Here is an 18,594-nt window from a genome sequence, read left to right as displayed (position 1 = left end):
CAGTCCGACTGCTGTGCAGGGTCTCCTGCATGCAACTAGGTGCCTTTGTCCTGGCTGTTCTGGGCTGCGTAATGAGCATCTGGTCATCTGCCAACCCTGAATGGAGAGTCTGGCAGGTCATGGGCAGCAACCAACAGGGCACTGTGGTCATTGGCATCTGGAGCTCCTGTTCCATGCAAAGCATTACAAAAGAGAAAATTAACACGGTATGCGTACGCTTAAATGATGAGGAGACCCTACCAGCTGAAATCCTCATGGCCCAGGACTTGATGCCCTTGGCCTCAGTTGCCAATGCAGCGACCGTTCTGTGCATGGCCTTTGCGCTATTTAAATACATATTTGAGCCGGGAAAAGCCGAGAATTTCATTGCTACCTTCTTTTCAATTGGAGCAATGATGATCTTTGGAGCGGGTACATGCGTACTTATTTCCATTTTGTGGAATCTTCGTTCTATATTAACAAACGAAGGAATTCAGTTTCCTGAGGTTTGGGGGGTGCCTCCCCTTCCAACAGAACAACGGGCTGGAATTTCTATCTATATTGGATTTATAGCGGCAGCTTCCCAGCTGATAAGTGGAACACTGGTTCTGGGTGAAAAATATTTTTGGAAAATGAGGGAAATAAACACTTCCAAGCAAAAAGTTGAAAATGACCCAGAAAGTGTTACAGACACTGAATACCCAAAACTGAGGATGAAGACTTGCAGGCAGTACTTCTCTCTTGAGTGTGAAGAAGAAAAACCCACTATTTGGTGGCGATACCAAAGTCATATTAAAATGGAAACCATGCCAGAGTCGTTAGGAATATGGCTAAGGAATGGTTCCAGGCCTGTGACTGGCTTTTTTAAAATAGTAGCATGGGACGTTGTGAATGTTTCTGTATCCCACCATAGGGTTAACTATAAATAGGGGGGAATAAATGAAAAGTATAAAACTGTTATATTTAGGTATTTATTTTATGCTATGTCTCTTTTAGCAATAAAAAGAATGTTATCTCATCGCACACTTATGCTGGAGTGCTTATTTCGCTGCAGATTCTACTGACAGTTTATTTAATATTTTTTATTAAATCTTCTACTTCCTTACATTTTAAGGCCTCCACCACTGTGGGGAAGTATGGTGTGTCCCTCTGCCACCATGGGGAGGCGTGGCAAGGTTTGCCGTAGCTGCAGATATATATCGGGATATATCGTGATATTTGGCGGTGATATATCGCAATGTTGAAAACCAGGTATCGCCCAGCCCTAATCCTGCTGAGTTCCTTGGAGGAAAAGGGGGGCTCTCCCGGCAGGCGGCTTGCCATCTTCCGAAGAGCAAAAAAGAGGAGTCCTTTGCCGACTTCTCCTTTCGGGACGACCCTCCCCGGGAAGAAGAGGGCCAAGGGACCCTGAAGCGGCGCCGCCCGTGGGCTCCCCGCGACGGAGGTTGGCCGGGCTGCCCGGCGGCGGCGGCGGGGGCGGGCGTGTTCCTGGTCCCGGTTGCGCGTGACGTGGGTCTCGGGGCGGGCAGCGGGAGGAGCGAAGGAGGCGCCGCCAAAGCCGCCCGCCGCCCAAGCCGCCCGCCCGCGCTCCTCTGGCCTCGCCCGGCGCCCCATCCCGGCGGTGAGTGCTCTGGGGTCCCTCGCAGAAGGGGAGTTTGGGAGGGAGGGGGCCGCCTGCCTGCCTGCCCGTCTCGTCCCGTCTCGTCCCGTCCCGTCCCGTCTCGCGGCTTCGGGCCCCGCAGGATCAGAACATGGCGGGGGCGAGATAGGAACCCCCGCGTCCCGCCAGCTCTGTCTGTTTGGCGAGGCACATGGCGGCCCTGATGGGGGAACTGTCCAGCAGCGGGGGGGGGAGCGGGAGGGGGCGCCTTGTGCGCGGAGAGATGCGCTGCCAGAAGTTGAGTCGAGAGCAGAGGCCTTTTGCCTGGTCAGGCCGGCCAAAGCCCCCCCCCCACCTTAGACCGTTTGGCATCTCCGACCTGGGGCGGGTGTGTGTGTGTGTGTGTGTGTGTGTGTGTGTGTGTGGCAGACACGACTGTGCTTCGCTCGAGCTGCTCCTACCCTCGAGGCTGTTGGTTCCTGCACTGGTGGGGATGCGATGCGGGGGGGGAGAACCCTGGAACCCAGTTGCTCTAGGCCCCCCTCCCCACCACACGGGTGTCCCTCCCCAACCTGGACACCTTCCCTCTCTCCTGCCTGGCCTTTGGCTTCCTCCTGAGCCCCCCAGCTTTGAGGAGAGTGGCTTGTGGGGCCAGGGGGATGGCTTGGACTCCCCCCTAGGGGTCTGGTGTGTGCAGCTTTCAGGCCCTGCTCTCATCCTGGGCTTTGTCCAGCTTGAAGAAGAGGGTTTTTCTCTGGCTACACAAATGAGGGCTCTTTGTGGGCTAGGAGCTTGCGGTGGCCTTATGTAGGCAACTTCCTCTCTCTCTTCCCCTGCAGTTGGGCAGGAACAGGGTGTGCTGCTGTGCAGCCTGAATGGGACATCCGACTTCCTGTGTGAGAGCATGAGGCTCCAGTCCCTTGTGGTGTGACAGCTGAAGGTGGTCGCCAATGCGCCAAGGGAGCGAAGGTTGCTTGTTTGTGCCCATGACCCTGAGGCCATTGCATGCTGCGGTCTCCCTGCTAGCTGATCAGCAGAGGGTGAGGAAAGTCACAGGACAATGGCCTGGGGCTAAAGGAGGAGCTCTGGCTGGAGCAGAGGTTCCTAACCCACCATGGCCAGCCAGGTGCCCCAGGGAGAAGCCCACCAACAGGGCTTCCCTCACCTGCTGGTCTCTCAGCACCTGCTCTTTCCCAGGTAGGCTGCCATTGTGGGTGGCAGGCATGGAGAGACCTCTCCTTTTCAGAAGCCACCCAAGGCAGAGCCACCAACACATCAAGTGACAGGGAGGCTCTGCTAGGTAATTCTGTGTAGGGGCACATGTTTTAAGGGCTAGGATACAGTTTTAAGCAGCTCTGGCTTCCCCCCCCCAATGATTTCTGGGAGCTGTGAAGGGTGCTGAGAGTTGTGAGGAGACCCCCATTCCCCTCCCAGAGCTACAATTTGCAGAGTGGTTTAACAGCCTCTCCCCCCTTCATAGGGAATTTTAGATGGCAAAATAGTGTTTAAGTAGCATTTTTGTAGTGTTATCCCAGTGCTTCAAATGTATGGCATGAAAGTGGCACGCCTCTGTCTTGAATTTCCATAGGATTGTGAGAGGGAGATAATCTCTCTCTCTCTCTCTCTCTCTCTCTCTCTCTCTCTCTCTCTCTCTCTCTCTCTCCCCATAGCTGCACTACAGGCAATTTAAATTTATTTTAAATTTAGGAGTGGACGGAGCAGCCGAGTAATTGGGCAATGACAATAAAGATTATATTATCTTAACACCATCTTTTTCTTTGCTAAGAAGTCCCAAATTCTTTTGTTTTCCCTTGAAGGCAAGGAGCTTTTTCAATGTTTCTTCCAGCTTTGCAATATCCTCTGTTTTGTTAGACTCTGGGATTATCTCTCTCTCTTTCTCTACCCCCCCCCCCCACCTCGCTCTGTTTCTTAAAACTATTTTCCATAACATAGTGTATATGGGACGTTTTGATTTCATAGCCAGTATGCTCACGATTAGCAATGTGCTCTATGAGAATTTGAATGAGAAAAACATTTTCCTTTCTACTCCATATCTCCAAATGATTTTCATTGTTTGGGACAATCCCATTAAACAAGAGCAGGTTAAATCTTATTATTTTTTCAACTTAAGAGTCATGATCCTAGTCATGATCCGTGGGTTCAGGGCAACCCAAGTGGCTGTGGTGGTGGAAATAAGTGCCTGACAAGCTGCTGTTGGTGAGGTGAGGGTGCTGCTGGGAGGAAATGGGGTACAGTATAGATCAGGCGTCAGCAACTTTTTCTGCCCGTGGGCCGGAGGATTCCATTTCCGGTGCTGGCTGCCCATTTCCAAAATGTCCACAGTACCAGTAATCGCTTCTGCATTTGCGTAGACGCAATTTCCGGTGTCGCTCGGCGAGTCGCCACGCTGGTTTCCGCAGCGCACGGGGGACTTGCCAAGCGGGTGGCTCGGTTGACGGGCGGCCCGTGGACCGGATAAACAGCCTCCATGGGCTGTATCCTGCCCATGGGCCGGAGGTTGCTGATGCCTGGTATAGATAAGTGGAGAGGAAGCAAACCCTGTGCCAGGATTGTACTTTCCTGATGAAAGATCATAGAATCATAGAATCATAGAGTTGGAAGAGACCACGAGGGCCATCCAGTCCAACCCCCTGCCAAGCAGGAAACACCATCAAAGCATTCCTGACAGATGGCTGTCAAGCCTCTGCTTAAAGACCTCCAAAGAAGGAGACTCCACCACACTCCTTGGCAGCAAATTCCACTGCCGAACAGCTCTTACTGTCAGGAAGTTCTTCCTAATGTTTAGGTGGAATTTTCTTTCTTGTAGTTTGAATCCGTTGCTCCGTGTCCGCTTCTCTGGAGCAGCAGAAAACAACCTTTCTCCCTCCTCTATATGACATCCTTTTATATATTTGAACATGGTTATCATATCACCCCTTAACCTTCTCTTCTCCAGGCTAAACATACCCAGCTCCCTAAGCCGTTCCTCATAAGGCATCATTTCCAGGCCTTTGACCATTTTGGTTGCCCTCTTCTGGACACGTTCCAGCTTATCAGTATCATTCTTGAACTGTGGTGCCCAGAACTGGACACAGTACTCCAGGTGAGGTCTGACCAGAGCAGAATACAGTGGTGCTATTACTTCCCTTGATCTAGATGCTATACTCCTATTGATGCAGCCCAGAATTGCATTGGCTTTTTTAGCTGCTGCATCACACTGCTGACTCATGTCAAGTTTGTGGTCTACCAAGACTCCTAGATCCTTTTCATATGTACTGCTCTCAAGCCAGGTGTCTCCCATCCTGTATTTGTGCCTTTCATTTTTTTTGCCCAAGTGTAGTACTTTACATTTCTCCTTGTTAAAATTCATCTTGTTTGCTTTGGCCCAGTTGTCTAATCTGTTAAGGTCATTCTGAAGTGTGATCCTGTCCTCTGGGGTGTTAGCCACCCCTCCCAATTTGGTGTCATCTGCAAACTTGCTCAGGATGCCCTCAAGCCCATCATCCAAGTCATTGATAAAGATGTTGAACAAGACTGGGCCCAAGACAGAACCCTGTGGCACCCCACTAGTCACTACTCTCCAGGATGAGGAGGAGCCATTGATGAGCACCCTTTGGGTTCGGTCAGTAAGCCAGTTACAAATCCACTGAATGGTAGCATTGTCTAGCCCACATTTTACCAGCTTCTTTACAAGAATATCATGGGGCACGTTGTCAAAGGCCTTGCTGAAATCAAGATAGGCTACATCCACAGCGTTCCCTTCATCTACCAGGATTGTAATTCTGTCAAAAAATGAGATCAGATTAGTCTGACATGACTTATTTTTCAGGAACCCATGCTGACTTTTAGTGATCACAGAGTTTCTTTCTAGGTGCTCACAGACTGTTTGCTTAATGATCTGCTCTAGAATCTTTCCTGGTATTGATGTCAGGCTGACTGGGCGGTAATTGTTTGGGTCCTCTCTTTTCCCCTTTTTGAAAATAGGGACAACATTTGCCCTCCTCCAGTCTGCTGGAACTTCGCCTGTTCTCCAGGAATTTTCAAAGATTATTGCCAGTGGTTCTGAAATCACCTCTGCCAGTTCTTTTAATACTCTTGGATGTAGTTCATCTGGCCCTGGAGACTTGAATACATCTAAACTAGCCAAGTATTCTTGTACTACCTCCTTACTTATTCTGGGCTGTGTTTCCCCTGCTGAATCATCTGCTCCATATTCTTCAGGTCGGGCGTTGTTTTCTTTCTTGGAGAAGACTGAGGCAAAGAAGGCATTGAGGAGTTCTGCCCTTTCTCTGTCCCCTGTTTGCATTTCACCATCTTCTCCTCTGAGTGACCCCACTGTTTCCTTGTTTTTCATTTTGCTACGGACATACCCATAAAAGCCCTTTTTGTTGCTTTTAACCTCTCTAGCGAGCCTGAGTTCATTCTGTGCTTTAGCTTTTCTGACTTTGTCTCTACACGTGCTGGCTATATGTTTGAATTCCTCTCTGGAGATTTCCCCCCTTTTCCATTTTTTGTACATATCCCTTTTAAATCTTAACTCAGTCAAAAGTTCTTTAGATAGCCAGCCTGGCTTCTTTAGGCACCTTCCATGTTTCCGTCTCATTGGTATTGCCTGAAGTTGTGCTTTTAATATCTCCCTTTTAACAAACTCCCAGATGCCTGGGACCTTCTCCTCTCCTGTCTTCACATCACCTGCCCCCCCCCCTTTGCTGTGATGCTGTTCCTCAATTCTGTGGCTGCCTTGTTTCAGGCCATGCTCTTGGCCCAGCCAGCCAATACAGCTTACAGGGTCTCCATTTCTGATGGAAACACTGTTAGCCCTGGGAGCTCCCAAAGCCTTCTGCTCTTTTTGTCTTTCAAAGAAGGTGAGGCTGTGACCTCAGCCCTACAGGGCGCAGGACACCCATCACTTTCATTTTAATTGCTGCTCTGAAACTTGCATCCTTTGGGAAACAGCCCTGTGCAACCCAGAATCTTGCTCCCTGGATTTTGACCGCTTGCCGTGCAAAAAGGGGCCGTGATGGGGGAGGAGCTGATGCTTTAGCTCCACGATGCTGCACTTCCTCTGCCTTGCGGATATGCTGTTTGGGCTTGGCTGGCTTCCAGAGGAAGCCTCTCTGAAGCTCTTCTGAGTGTGCAGCGCCTGCCTTGGCACTCTTGTACGGGAGGCCAGATAGCAAAAGTGGTGTCTTGGATGGAGTGAGCTCCATGAAGCCAGGGGGCTTGCGGAGAGTGAGTGAGCAGCTGGCGGGGGGGGGGGGCTGTGGTGGGGCAAGCCACTTGCACAGCAGACATGCCTGGCGGGGCCTCCCTGGCTTCATCTCAAGCTGTTCCATGTTGTCACTTGTGTGCCCAGGTGAGCAGGCAGGTGATGTGTTGCTGGGCTGGCACACTTGATAACAGCAGTTCAGCTTGCAACATTGCTCTTTTGTGAGGCCAGGCACCATGGAAATTCCAATAGCAAACTCTACACAACCATTTCCAATTGATGTAGAGTTATATTGCCCCAACTCTCTTGATAATGGGGGATTTAAATGCAATTGAGCCTCTGTTTGCATTTCTGCAATTTGCTCTAGTGATTTCAAAGCCTGGTTTTTGTCATAGATGGATACGGGCCTGAGGAGGTGGGGTGTCTTTGTATGCTGTGCTGCATTTTCCCAAACCTTCATAATCAGCAGTTGCACCAAATCCAAACTGTTCCACCAGTGAAACACTGTGAGCTTTGGAAAGCAACTCTTTGTTCACAAGGGATTTGGAATAACTGTTGTACTGTGGGTGGATTAAATGCTGCAGCATCAGCAGATTATCTCCTGAGCTTGTGTGATTTTTTGGTCATTTTGCAGTGGAAGAGACATGGCTTCCAGCAGAGACTCTTGGCTGCTGGACAGGAAGACGACTTTGCCCAATGTTCTGTCCATAACACAAGCAATAAGAAAACAGGGAATGACCTGCACACAGCAAGCAGGACTTTCAGCTTGTGTATTTATTTTTTAAGTAATGTACCGGTAGCAGCTTATTTGCAGGTGGATATTTTGAAACTCATGACCACTTTCTCTCTGGTGTCTCTTGGGAAGTCACCGATAGCCATGTGCCAGTGTTTTAATTGCCTGGGATAGTGATGGCCAATCTTGGTATTGTTCACCTGACCAGTTTTGTTGGGGGTTGGGATGCCTCCATCATGAAATCAGAGCTATCCACCAGTGAATGCTTCATAAATATGGAGCATGTGCATTTGCAGATGTGCATCAACTTATGGCAAACCCAGCCCAAGAGAGAGCTGCAACACTTGCACTAAGTGTGGACTCTCACACAGACTTACAAACAGAACTTGAAAATATTTTTGAGGAGGCCAGCAGGTGCCACATAAAATTGCTCTGGGGGCCAAAGCCAGGCCCTTTCCTGGTCCAGGTCTCCTATTTCTATGTCAGATTGGGTTCATGCCCATCCTCTGGCCAACTCCATCACTGGCAAAGTGCCACAATAGCTGGTTGTCCCAGTTCCACTGCAGCTGTGTTGGCATCCCTTCACCCTCATGCTTCCTCTTGGTGTTCCCTAATTTAGAGTCAAGGAGGGAAGCAGCAGGTATTGCTGCCCTCTCTGTCTCTGTCTGGCTGTAGCAGCGATGAAGGCATCAAAGAAAGGGCTCAACAGGTCACGGTGTGGCCTGCCCCATCCAAGGGTTGCAGCCCTGAAAATTAGCAGATACACTTACCTTTCCTCCACACTTTCCAGGCACAGCACACACTTTGAGGCTCCAGGTCTGAGTGCTCTTTTTTTTGCCCCAGAGCTTTCCACGTGAAAAACACAGAAATGGAGCAAATGGCAATCTTTGGAAAACCTGAATTGGTCTTTGTTGTGCTTCAGCTTCGGACAGTGGGTTTTTGAGGGGAAGGCTCCAAGGCAAAAGTGAGACCAAGGCTGGTTGATGGAGGGGGCAGGCTTGGTGGTGTGCAGAACAATTGCAATCGAAGGCAAGCTTCCTGCTGTCGTTTCCCACCCCACCCTGGGACACAAAACCTCAAAGTGCGGACCATGCAGGAAATGGTGAACTGAAGGAGGAGCTCCCCAGATAGCCCAGAGATGGAGAAGACGTTGGCCCTCTGTATGCTGTGAGACTTAACTCCCATCAGCCCCAGTCCAGAGGATGATGGGCGTTGTAGCCCATCAAGATCTGGAGAGCCACAATTGCTCAGCCCATCTGTAGGCCAGTTCCCATGGGGGTCCATAATGGGAGTTCATTGCCAACTGGTTTTTTCCTACCCTCTTTCTGTGAGTGGGAGGTAACTCTCATTGTTGGGTTTCTGCTCTGTGAAGTAGGACACTTGGAATATGCTGAGGAGGGGTCTCTGATGGGCTCGGATTAGACTTTAACTGTCCTCTCACTCCATAAGCCAAGAGGCCTTAACTTGGACCTTGCATGGCAAACACCTTGCCTGCATCATGGATGGTTCTCCTGTGGGCAGAGAGCAATTTCTCATCAGCAGATGCTCTGGGTTGCTGCCCACCCACCTTCGACTGGTGCCAGTAGTTTGGATTGCCTTGCATGTTGTTGGCTGGAGGGTGCTGCCTTGAAGCAGAAGGTTACAAAGGCAGGGCAGCCTGGAGCTTGGAGGGAAAGCTGTGCCCACAAAAAGTTCCAATCTTGATCTCCAGGAAGGACTGGAAACATATCCCGTCTGAAACGCTGGAGCCCCGGCCTCTGTCCTTGTAGACACTATGGAGCTAGGCAAGTCCAGGGATAATTGGTTATAAGGCAGTGAGGGCCTTTGGCCCTTTCCTGCTTGTGGGATCTCTGCCTTCCCTCAGCAATCCCAGAGTGCCTGGCCTCGTCTCATGGGGGGCAGAGCAAGTGGTGTATTCCACCTTCCAGGTTTACAAAGCAGGCCCCGCCGGCTGGTTGATGGAGGGGGCAGGCTTGGTGGTGTGCAGAACAATTGCAATCAAAGGCAAGCTTCCTGCTGTCGTTTCCCACCCCACCATCTCACTCGCTCCTTCTGGAACAGGAGACTTTTTATTAAAGGGAAAAAGCCTTGCACCAATTTATTACTTCCAAAATGCTCTGGAGTTTAAGCCGGATAATGAAATGCCCTTCCGATCACAAAAACTCCCCAAGGCAGTCCACAACTGAGTGCATTTGCACTCAGCAGCATCTGTTGAATCATTGCTGATTTTATTTAAACCTTGCTGACGAAGAAGCTGGCTTTTGTTCTGCCATCCCTGGTGAGGCGCTTTGTAGGAGTGGAAGGAGAACGTCCAAAGAGTCCTCTCCTATGAATATCTCTCTTGGCAGTGAGCTGCACGGCTCAGAATTTCCTTAGCAACATGCACATGTGACGGTTCTAGATTATCTCCATCCATTTGAACTACTTTTTGTGAAGTCTGTAAGGCCAGGGTTTAAGCAGATGGATTTGGAGACTTGCTGGACTGCACAGTCAGCCCTTCTGCTCCTCCAGCTCTTGGTAAAGGAGCCTAGTTGGGACGGATCTTGTGTTAATGTTCTCTCTTCCGGGAGGGGGGGGCAATTGCAGGAGAGAGTCAGCAAGAGCGAGCTTATGCTTTTCCACTTTCCCTAGTCTGCATCTTCTCCCAAGGAACTTGCCCACCTGCCCTTCTCCCCAGCTAAGCTCCATGATCAGAACCAAGGCCAGCCTGCAGGGCATGAGGGACTCAGAAACAGCAATTATGGGGGAGAATTGGTGGCAGGATGTAAGGTGACATACCTCTCCCTTTCTGCCCTCTGAGTCTCCCCTGAGTTGGGAACATAGCTCAGGGGCAGAACTTCCCAGGTTCATTTGGTAAGTAGGTTTAAGACTGCAGCCTCAGTTTATTTTTGTTTCTCTCTGTGTGTGTAACCAGGAAAGTGAAGTTGAATCACTCATGAGTGTGCATCAACTAAACATGTGAACTATCCCCTTAGAAAAGCATTGTGATCTGAGTTTCTGGGAGGAAATGAAATGCAGAGTAAATAAGCTAACATGTCTTCTGCTTTTTAACTTTTCTTAAGTTTCTTCCAGTGGTGGTGCAGGGCTGAACAATGCTCCCTGTGTAGCATTTGATCAGTGATGGCTGTTGCAAATACACAAGTCCTGTGTGTGTTTAAGTGTAAGTGAGTGCGTGAACTCACCCCAAAGATTGCCTTAGGACCCAAACTAGGTTCAGTGTCAAATGTTTCTTTGCAGCATGCAGGTTAAAATTGCTCCCCTGACGCTGCTGTTTGTATTGGGAAGAAAGCTCCCATGGGCACCAATTTTGTGTTTTTATATTGTAAACCACCCTGTGATCCTCAGATGAAGGGCAGTATAGAAAATATAATAATAATAATAATAATAATAATAATAATAATGCCCCAGTTGCATCTCTAGTTAAAAGGAGGAGCAAGGAAGCAGCAAGTGATGGGGAATTGGGAGTAGGGGATAGAGGGGGACACAACAGAAGGTGCCTTTGGGCAACTTTCCCCCCTGGGTCTTCCAGGGGGTCCCACCACTTTCCACCTGCGCCCTTTGTGCTTTTCTATGTGTTGTGGTTCTTGCCACCTTTGTCTGCTCAACCTGTGCAGGTCCCTTGAGAGCGAGGCTGTTAGCCAAGGCTTCCTTCTTTCTGAGCTGAACACATGCTTGGTTGCTGTCGCATTGGGACGACCTCCTGTGCTTCAGAGCGAGTTTGTTATCATCAAGATGCTGATGCTGCTTTGAAGATTGCCAGGCAGGCCATCAGGGTGCGAGTCTGGCCTTCGCCAAAATGGTGCCCTCCAGACACTTACTATGGCAGTTGGTTCAATGTATCTTTAGGAAATTAATAATAAGCCTTTGTTGAGCATTCCACTTTGATTTTTTTATTTATTAAATTTGTGTACCCCCATGCCCTTAGATCTCAGGGTGATTCACAACATAAAATGACAGTTAAAAACCCCCACTTTTGAGCATAATCCACATGTATTCCCAACATTTAGTGAAACAAACAACACCAAATGTAGCTGCTTTGTGCTATTCTAAACACAATGGCTAAGTGGATGAGAGTAGGTTTCTCAGAGCTTGCAAAGAGGAAGTTTTTACTTTGAACTGCTGACAGGCCTCCCCCCCCCCAGTCATATTATACATATTTGTGTGCGTGTGCGAATCTATAAATAAGAGGAGGGAAGGCTGCTCATGGCTGAAGCCCTTGAAGGGATGTTGATGTCCCTCGTTGTGCTTCCCTTTGTACAACATGGCTGCCCCAGGTTGCCATGGTGACAGGCTTATTCTGTGGGCTGCACATTTGAAGGGTCCCTTCTTTAAGATGGGGACAAGTCAGTGCCTGGCAACAGCACACTTTAACCTGGGGGAGCTTCCACCAAAAACATTTAGGTTGCCTTGGGCCATTTGGAGTGAATCTGTAGTTGTTAAAGATGATGAACCATTTAGACAATAGTTCTTTGCCTCCCGTTCTAACTCAAGTGGAAATTTGATGTGTGTTTTTAAAAACTGCCTCTTGTAAGATAAAGACACTTTATGCTACACTTTGCCACACATTGCTACTCCTTGGCCGGCCGCCTAGCATGTGGTAACATCCGCCTGGTCACTTGCCAAGCGACCGAGGGCATCATGGAGGAATCTGGCCTTCAGAATGACCTCTAGCGAGATGAGGGGCTCTTATCTCGTGTCCTTCTTCCAGCTCGAGAGAGAAATGATCACATAAACAGCAGCAGGGTATTGATGTCTCTTCGACTGGATGCATAATTTTCATAGCTGCCAAGTTTTCCCTTTTCTCGCGAGGAAGCCTATTCAGCATAAGGGAAAATCCCTTAAAAAAAGGGATAACTTGGCAGCTATGATAATTTTGTGGAACTGGGATGTGGAACCTCTGTAGCTCTCAGGATCTTGGGAGCTGCAGTCCTGCCAATCTTTGACGTCCTCCATCCCTGAACTACAGTGTTAAGCTATGTATAAATGGTTCAACAACATGGCTGCTTGTTTGCACACCCAGCGCTGCTTTTGTGTGGGCTTGTGTCATAACTGCATGTCTTGGGGTTGGGTGGAGGAGGAGCCCGGCTGACCACTGCTGAGAAACGGCACCCATGCTGCCGAGAAGGGGAATCTCTTGCTCCTTGTGGCTCCCTGCTCAGCAACTGACTGACCTTGTCCTTCTTCCCTTCCTCCCTCCCCAGCGCAGAGAATCTCTCTCCCGCCTGGGTGTTTTTGGAGAGCAAGGAGCAGCTAGCAAGCCAGCCAGCCGCAAAATGAACTTCCCAGACCAAGGTGAGCGCCTGGCCACCGTAATGGATGTGCTACCATGTGCTGGCAGTGGGCGCATGAATCTTTGATGGCTCTGCCGGCGTGTTCCCCCTGTTCTCCCCCCACCCCACATTTTGTGAGATTAATATTTGATTACGCTCAAAAGCTACCAGAAGCCATTTGGAGCTGGCTTGGTTATTGGCACAGAGGCCCAGCAGTGCATTGAGAGGGAGGCTGCTGTGCCGGGGGGGGGGCATTGGCTGTGAGCCAGAGGGCCTGGCTGGGCAGAGCTATTTGAGTGGGGGTCCCACTTTCTCACGCAGGAGGCTCTAGTCTTGGCTCAGACGGGGGCTCCAGGAGTGGTTTCCTCCAAGGGAACAGAGTTCAAGGGGTCTATCAGCAGTCAGCCTTGTAAGAACTGGATGAGGAGGAAGTCCAGAAGGTTCAAAGTGGTCGAGCACCTGCTTTGCATACAAAATGTCCCATGTTCAATTCTGGCATCTTCTGGTAGTACTGGGGGAAAATGCTCTTCTGAAAATGTGGATGGCCACTGCCAGTCAGTGTAGACAAAACTAAAGTAGATGGACCGCTACTAAGCAGTTTGGCTCCCCTGTTCTCCCCATAAAGTAATACAATGCAATGAAAATATTGAGCTAAATGCCCAAAGAACAAGTATCCATCGCTGTCTTGAATGGTTGGCTTCTGTCCTTTCCAGGGAGTCTGTGGCTTGGCCTTCCATCCTCCGAATGCTGAAAGTGGGGAGAGCACCTCCGGATCCTGGGCCCATGTGGATGGGGAGAGGATGCGGGTGACCATGAGGCGGGTGCTTATGGGGGTGGGCTTTGCCATTGCCCTGATGGTCTCTGCCCACCTGGGCCAACAGATGCTGCAATGCCAGCACATACTGGGCCAAGGCGCCAACCGGGGACTGATGCGCCCAGAGAACGAGGAGCTGGTGATGTTGGACTCCAACCGGGTGGAATACCGTTACAGCAAGGAGATGCCCCTGATCTTCATCGGTGGCGTCCCCCGGAGTGGGACTACACTGATGCGTGCCATGCTGGACGCTCACCCGGAGGTACGCTGTGGGGAGGAGACGCGCATCATCCCGCGCGTGCTAGCCATGCGCCAAGCCTGGTCCAAATCTGGCCGGGAGAAGATGCGCTTGGACGAGGCTGGGGTGACTGACCAAGTCTTGGATGCCGCCATGCAGGCCTTCATCCTGGAGGTGATTGCCAAGCACGGAGAGCCAGCCAGGTACCTCTGCAACAAAGACCCCTTCACGCTCAAGTCCTCCCTGTACCTCTCCCGCATCTTCCCAAACTCCAAGTTCCTCTTGATGGTGCGTGACGGCCGGGCCTCCGTCCACTCCATGATCACCAGGAAAGTCACCATTGCCGGCTTTGACCTCCGCAGCTACCGGGACTGCTTGATCAAGTGGAACAAAGCCATTGAGGTGATGCACTCCCAGTGCTTGGAGATTGGGCTCTCACGATGCCTCCCCATCTACTATGAGCAGCTTGTCCTGCACCCCCAGAAAACGATGCAGGCCATCATGGAATTCCTGGACATCGCCTGGAGCGATGCCGTCCTGCACCACGAGGAGCTGATTGGGAAGCCAGGCGGAGTCTCCCTTTCCAAGTGAGTGTCTGTGCTGCAGCCTCGCTGCAGTGCTTGGAATGTGGGGAGGAGATGTGTGCATTCCTGGCACACCGGCTGTCATCTCTGGAATTGTCACGCCTTAGTTCACACAAAATATGGGATAGGGTGCAGCTGAGTCTTAAGAGCATCTCCTTGCGTGCAGAAGATCCTAGGTTCCGTCTCTGCTGATGGCATCTCCAGAGAGGGCAGAGAAAGTCCCCCAGGTGGAACCCTGGAGAGCCGCCACCAGCCAGCAGAGGCAGCACTGAGTTAGATTTTGCAACGGATCATTAAAACGTGATTGGAGGGCTCTCCTGCCCATTGAGAATCTGGCATGGGAGGGACGGAGAGCTCCGTCTGTCTTCCAGGCAAGCTGCTTTGCTACAGCTGCAGGAGGGGGCTGCAAATTTAGCTCTGGTAACTGAAACTCGCACACAAGGAGCTGTGGGAGGCAAAGTCCCCCTCAAAGCCTCTCTGTATTGACTTACTTAATTTATATCCTACTTTTCCTCCAGCCCTGCTGCTTTTCTAGCTTCATAGCTGTTTCCCGTCCCTCCAGGGCTCTGTGTGGAGTTTATGATCTGACCTCCTCATCTGTTGCTAAACTCACTCAAGTGCTTATGGTAATTCACCTGGCCATTTTTCCTGGGTGCTTCCCTGCCTGGGACAGCGTCTTGCTTTGTAGAGCTGGGCTTCCTTGCAAACCAACTTTAAACTTCTATAGCTATGGGGATTAAGAGAGCCTTGTTGCAACAAGGGCACGTGGCTCAGCTGTGGACCAGAGACAGTGGTGATGACAGGAGGGTTCAGATAGTTAAGCACCTCCTATGAATGCAAGCTTGTTAAAATTAGCTCTTGCCTAAACCTATGCTAAAAACTTTTAAATTGAACTGATGAACTGCATTTAAAGCTTAAACTGAGCACTAGGCTTAAACTTCCGTTTGTACACTGAATGCTGTCCTGGCTCAATTGCTGTGGTCTTCTACGGTCATTGAGCAATGGCTGCAGTAATGAGAAGCAGATCAAGGGGCTCACAACGAAAACTAGGGACTTTGGAAGGTTGAAGAAATCAAGAGAGAATGGGAGCAGGTGCCACCCCTTGCCTCTCTGCTCTAGCCGGTTCTTACTGTTTTCTTGCCATTGTGCAGGATTGAGCGATCCACGGACCAGGTGATCAAGCCAGTGAACACAGAGGCCTTGACGAAGTGGCTGGGGCACATCCCAGCAGATGTGCTGCAGGACATGGCTCAGATTGCCCCCATGCTGGCCAGGCTGGGCTACGACCCCTATGCAAATCCACCCAACTATGGGAATCCAGACCCCCTGGTGATCAACAACACACACAGGGTGAGTGCCACTAAGCCTGTCATCCTTCAGGTGACAGGAGCTGGGTTGTGTGGTTTCCACCAGATCTGTGCCATGCGATAAAAGATCCTGCAGCAGATAAACTTGTCTGACTTTTAGCATTACTAAAGTTTGCCTTTATGGTGCAGCAGTTCAGTGATAATGAATTCTGCTCGAGAATGTGATTTTGTTAAAAAAGAGCACGAAGCCTTCATTGTTCAAGGAAAGGGAAACAACTAGTACAATATCAAAAAAGGCAGCAAAAGTTCTTACTCTCCTTAGGGCTGTAAGATAATGTTCTGGTGAAGATTTGTGATCAGATCTACTGTTTAAATAAATAAGTAATTAAGCAGCTGCTACGGCAGGGAAAGGTTTTCTGAATGTGATCAGAGCAGCCAAAGGTGTCTTCCTAGAGCTCAAGAAGAGCCTCTTGCCACTTTTCCCATTTCTCCAGTTCACTTCTTTTCCATTCTGTGATTTGCAGCATTTATTGTCCTAATTGCAGTCAGTCATTGCATTGCATAATATTGAATAGAATCCAGAATGGGCCAGCCTTATTGAGGATAGCCAGCTTCCCAACTGCACAGAGACATTCTGCAGGAGTAATCAATCACTCATGCCGTGGCCAAAGAGCAGCATTCAAAGTGGAGGTGGGCTCCGTGAGAGTTGAATGTGAAATCAGAGGTGTGGAAATATTGGGTGGGCAGGGGCCTCACCTGACCTTTTGCTCTTTGCGCAGGTTCTTAATGGGGATTTTAAAACGCCTGCCAATCTGAAAGGACACCTCCAGGTGAGTTCCCCTTTCCCAGTCACCTTTCTTCATCTGTTCTGCTCTATGCTTGTCCCCGCCCCCAAAGACCCAGGAATGTTTTGGGTCCTCCCTCCCAGGCCAGCTACTGAAGAGAAGCTGCAAATGTCCTCTTTCCCCCTTGCCTCGATCTTGAGGTTCTGCACTTTGGAACTGAATTGCAGCCATGTTTAGGGGATCATCTGGGACTCAGAAATGTTCTTCCCATGGAGATTCCTCTTCCCCTTCATTCTCTTCTAATTACAAATATTTGTAGAAAGAAAAGAAAAAAGCTCCATCATGGTCAAATGTATAATTCTTCACATTTTTAGGCAGCTTTGACTTTTTCTAATTGAGATATCAATTCTGCAGCACATGATATATAGAGGGTTGATTTAATATTTTGGCCAACCAACTTTGCTCCTCCTTGGCCAAGTCTAGAAAGGCAGAGTTCCCAGTGTAAAAAGAGCACAAATAATATGCTATTTTTTCTGCCTTGTGTCTTTTTGCAGGGTGCACAAAATACTACTGCTTTTCACTAACAAAGCTAGTGATTTCCAGGTACGTATTTGAGAAGGTGAGCAGATCTTTTTGCCAGGGTAGTAGAACTTATTTCTCTCAATTCTCAGCTTCCCTAAGTTTATAAAAATTAGGAGTGGGGGGATATGTTTGAAACCTTTGCCTTGTAATCCTAAACTTATATATTTTGGGTGGCAGCAGTGGCCTCAATATAATAAATATCAATACTTTGGCATTGAGTTCCAGGAGTAACTTTTTACTGCCTTCCTCTTTACCTCCTTTAGATGCAAATTGCTTCCCGTTGCTCTGAGGAGAAGAAAATTTGCAACCAGCAACAGTGGAGCTCTGTTATCCAAGCATATTGCTTGCTACTGATATTGCCAAATCAAGTGCTCTCCGTGAAACACTTTTTGTGTGTGTATGTGTGTGTGTGCGCATTTATTTGCCAGGTTTGGACAATTCTGACTCCCTTGTTTGAACACTCCCTGTGGTAAAAGGGTGAAATCTGTGGAAATAAAAGAGAACCACAAAGTATATTGGAGAAGATTTTATAGTGGTCTACTGGGGACCTTTTAAAAGTGTCTTGTAATTTTTGTTCTCTAATTTACAGACCTCAGATAGCTCCATTAATATAACCTCGTTAGAGCACTTTTGTCTTATAGGCAACAATCCCGAACTTGCCTCCTTTTAATTATCTCATTTGTAATTTACAAAAATGAAATAGATTTATTTATTAATTCTTAAATAAATATATGAGGCTGTCTCCTTCACATCTTGCCTTCCTTTATTTCACCTGCACTAAGAATGGTTCAGATACAGGATTAAAGTGCTGTAACCACAAAGCCACTCTTTACATAGAAGATTGTTCCTGTTGTCATCATATCGAAATTAACCCCCTCCCCAAATGTTTGTAGAAGAAGAAAAATGTGTGAATGTCTCTGTAGGCACAAGTGCCGGCACAGAACTGGGAATGATAGGCAGGGACATTTGTATAAAGCTAGAGCTGCAGGACTTGGTGACTTTCCTGGTTACTTTGAACTCCTCTTCTTACTTGCAGACATAGGGAGAGTGGGGCAGAGAGAGAGAGAGGGAGGGAGGGAGGGAGGGGGGCTCCAGACTAGGGTGGTCAGGAGGGCCATTTGTTAGGGGCCCAAAGCAGCCAAGGGCCCCTTGCTCTGAGAATGCTGCCCTTTCTACTTTGCACAAGGTACTAAGAAGCTCAGGTGCTGCCAAAGATTTGTGTGTCCTGGCTCTTCCAGGTTAAGAGGCCCACTCAAGGTGCTCTGGAGCCAGCATTGCCCAAGAAGGTGTGCACACATGGGGAGCACAGCCCTATTAAAAAGGGCAAAATAGTGCCGCTACATGGGGGTCACCACCACCAAAGGCTGTGCCAGCATGAAAGGTACTCCAATACACTAACACCATCCTCTCCCTGCACAGCTCTGCTTCTTTGCCACTGAACATGGGGTGGGGTGGGGTGGGGTGGGGGGATTCCCTCTGCAATGAGGGACAAA

The 18,594-nt window shown here is 49.3% G+C and overlaps 1 protein-coding gene across 1 annotated transcript; it reads left to right on the top strand.

The window, feature by feature from the left end:
* Window positions 1-1,513: 1,513 nt before the first annotated feature.
* Window positions 1,514-18,117, top strand: TPST2 (tyrosylprotein sulfotransferase 2). Its single transcript, XM_060269459.1, has 7 exons — window positions 1,514-1,600; window positions 12,723-12,813; window positions 13,505-14,430; window positions 15,579-15,777; window positions 16,514-16,564; window positions 17,074-17,122; window positions 17,365-18,117. Exons 3-6 carry the CDS (start codon window positions 13,592-13,594, stop codon window positions 17,101-17,103), a joined length of 1,119 nt encoding a protein of 372 aa, XP_060125442.1. The 5' UTR covers window positions 1,514-1,600; window positions 12,723-12,813; window positions 13,505-13,591; the 3' UTR covers window positions 17,104-17,122; window positions 17,365-18,117.
* Window positions 18,118-18,594: the final 477 nt, after the last annotated feature.

The sequence above is a fragment of the Zootoca vivipara genome, chromosome 17, assembly GCF_963506605.1.
Source record: "Zootoca vivipara chromosome 17, rZooViv1.1, whole genome shotgun sequence".
Lineage (NCBI taxonomy): Eukaryota > Metazoa > Chordata > Lepidosauria > Squamata > Lacertidae > Zootoca > Zootoca vivipara.
Note: the sequence above shows the minus strand (reverse complement) of the source record. Positions and strands in the feature narration are given on the sequence as shown.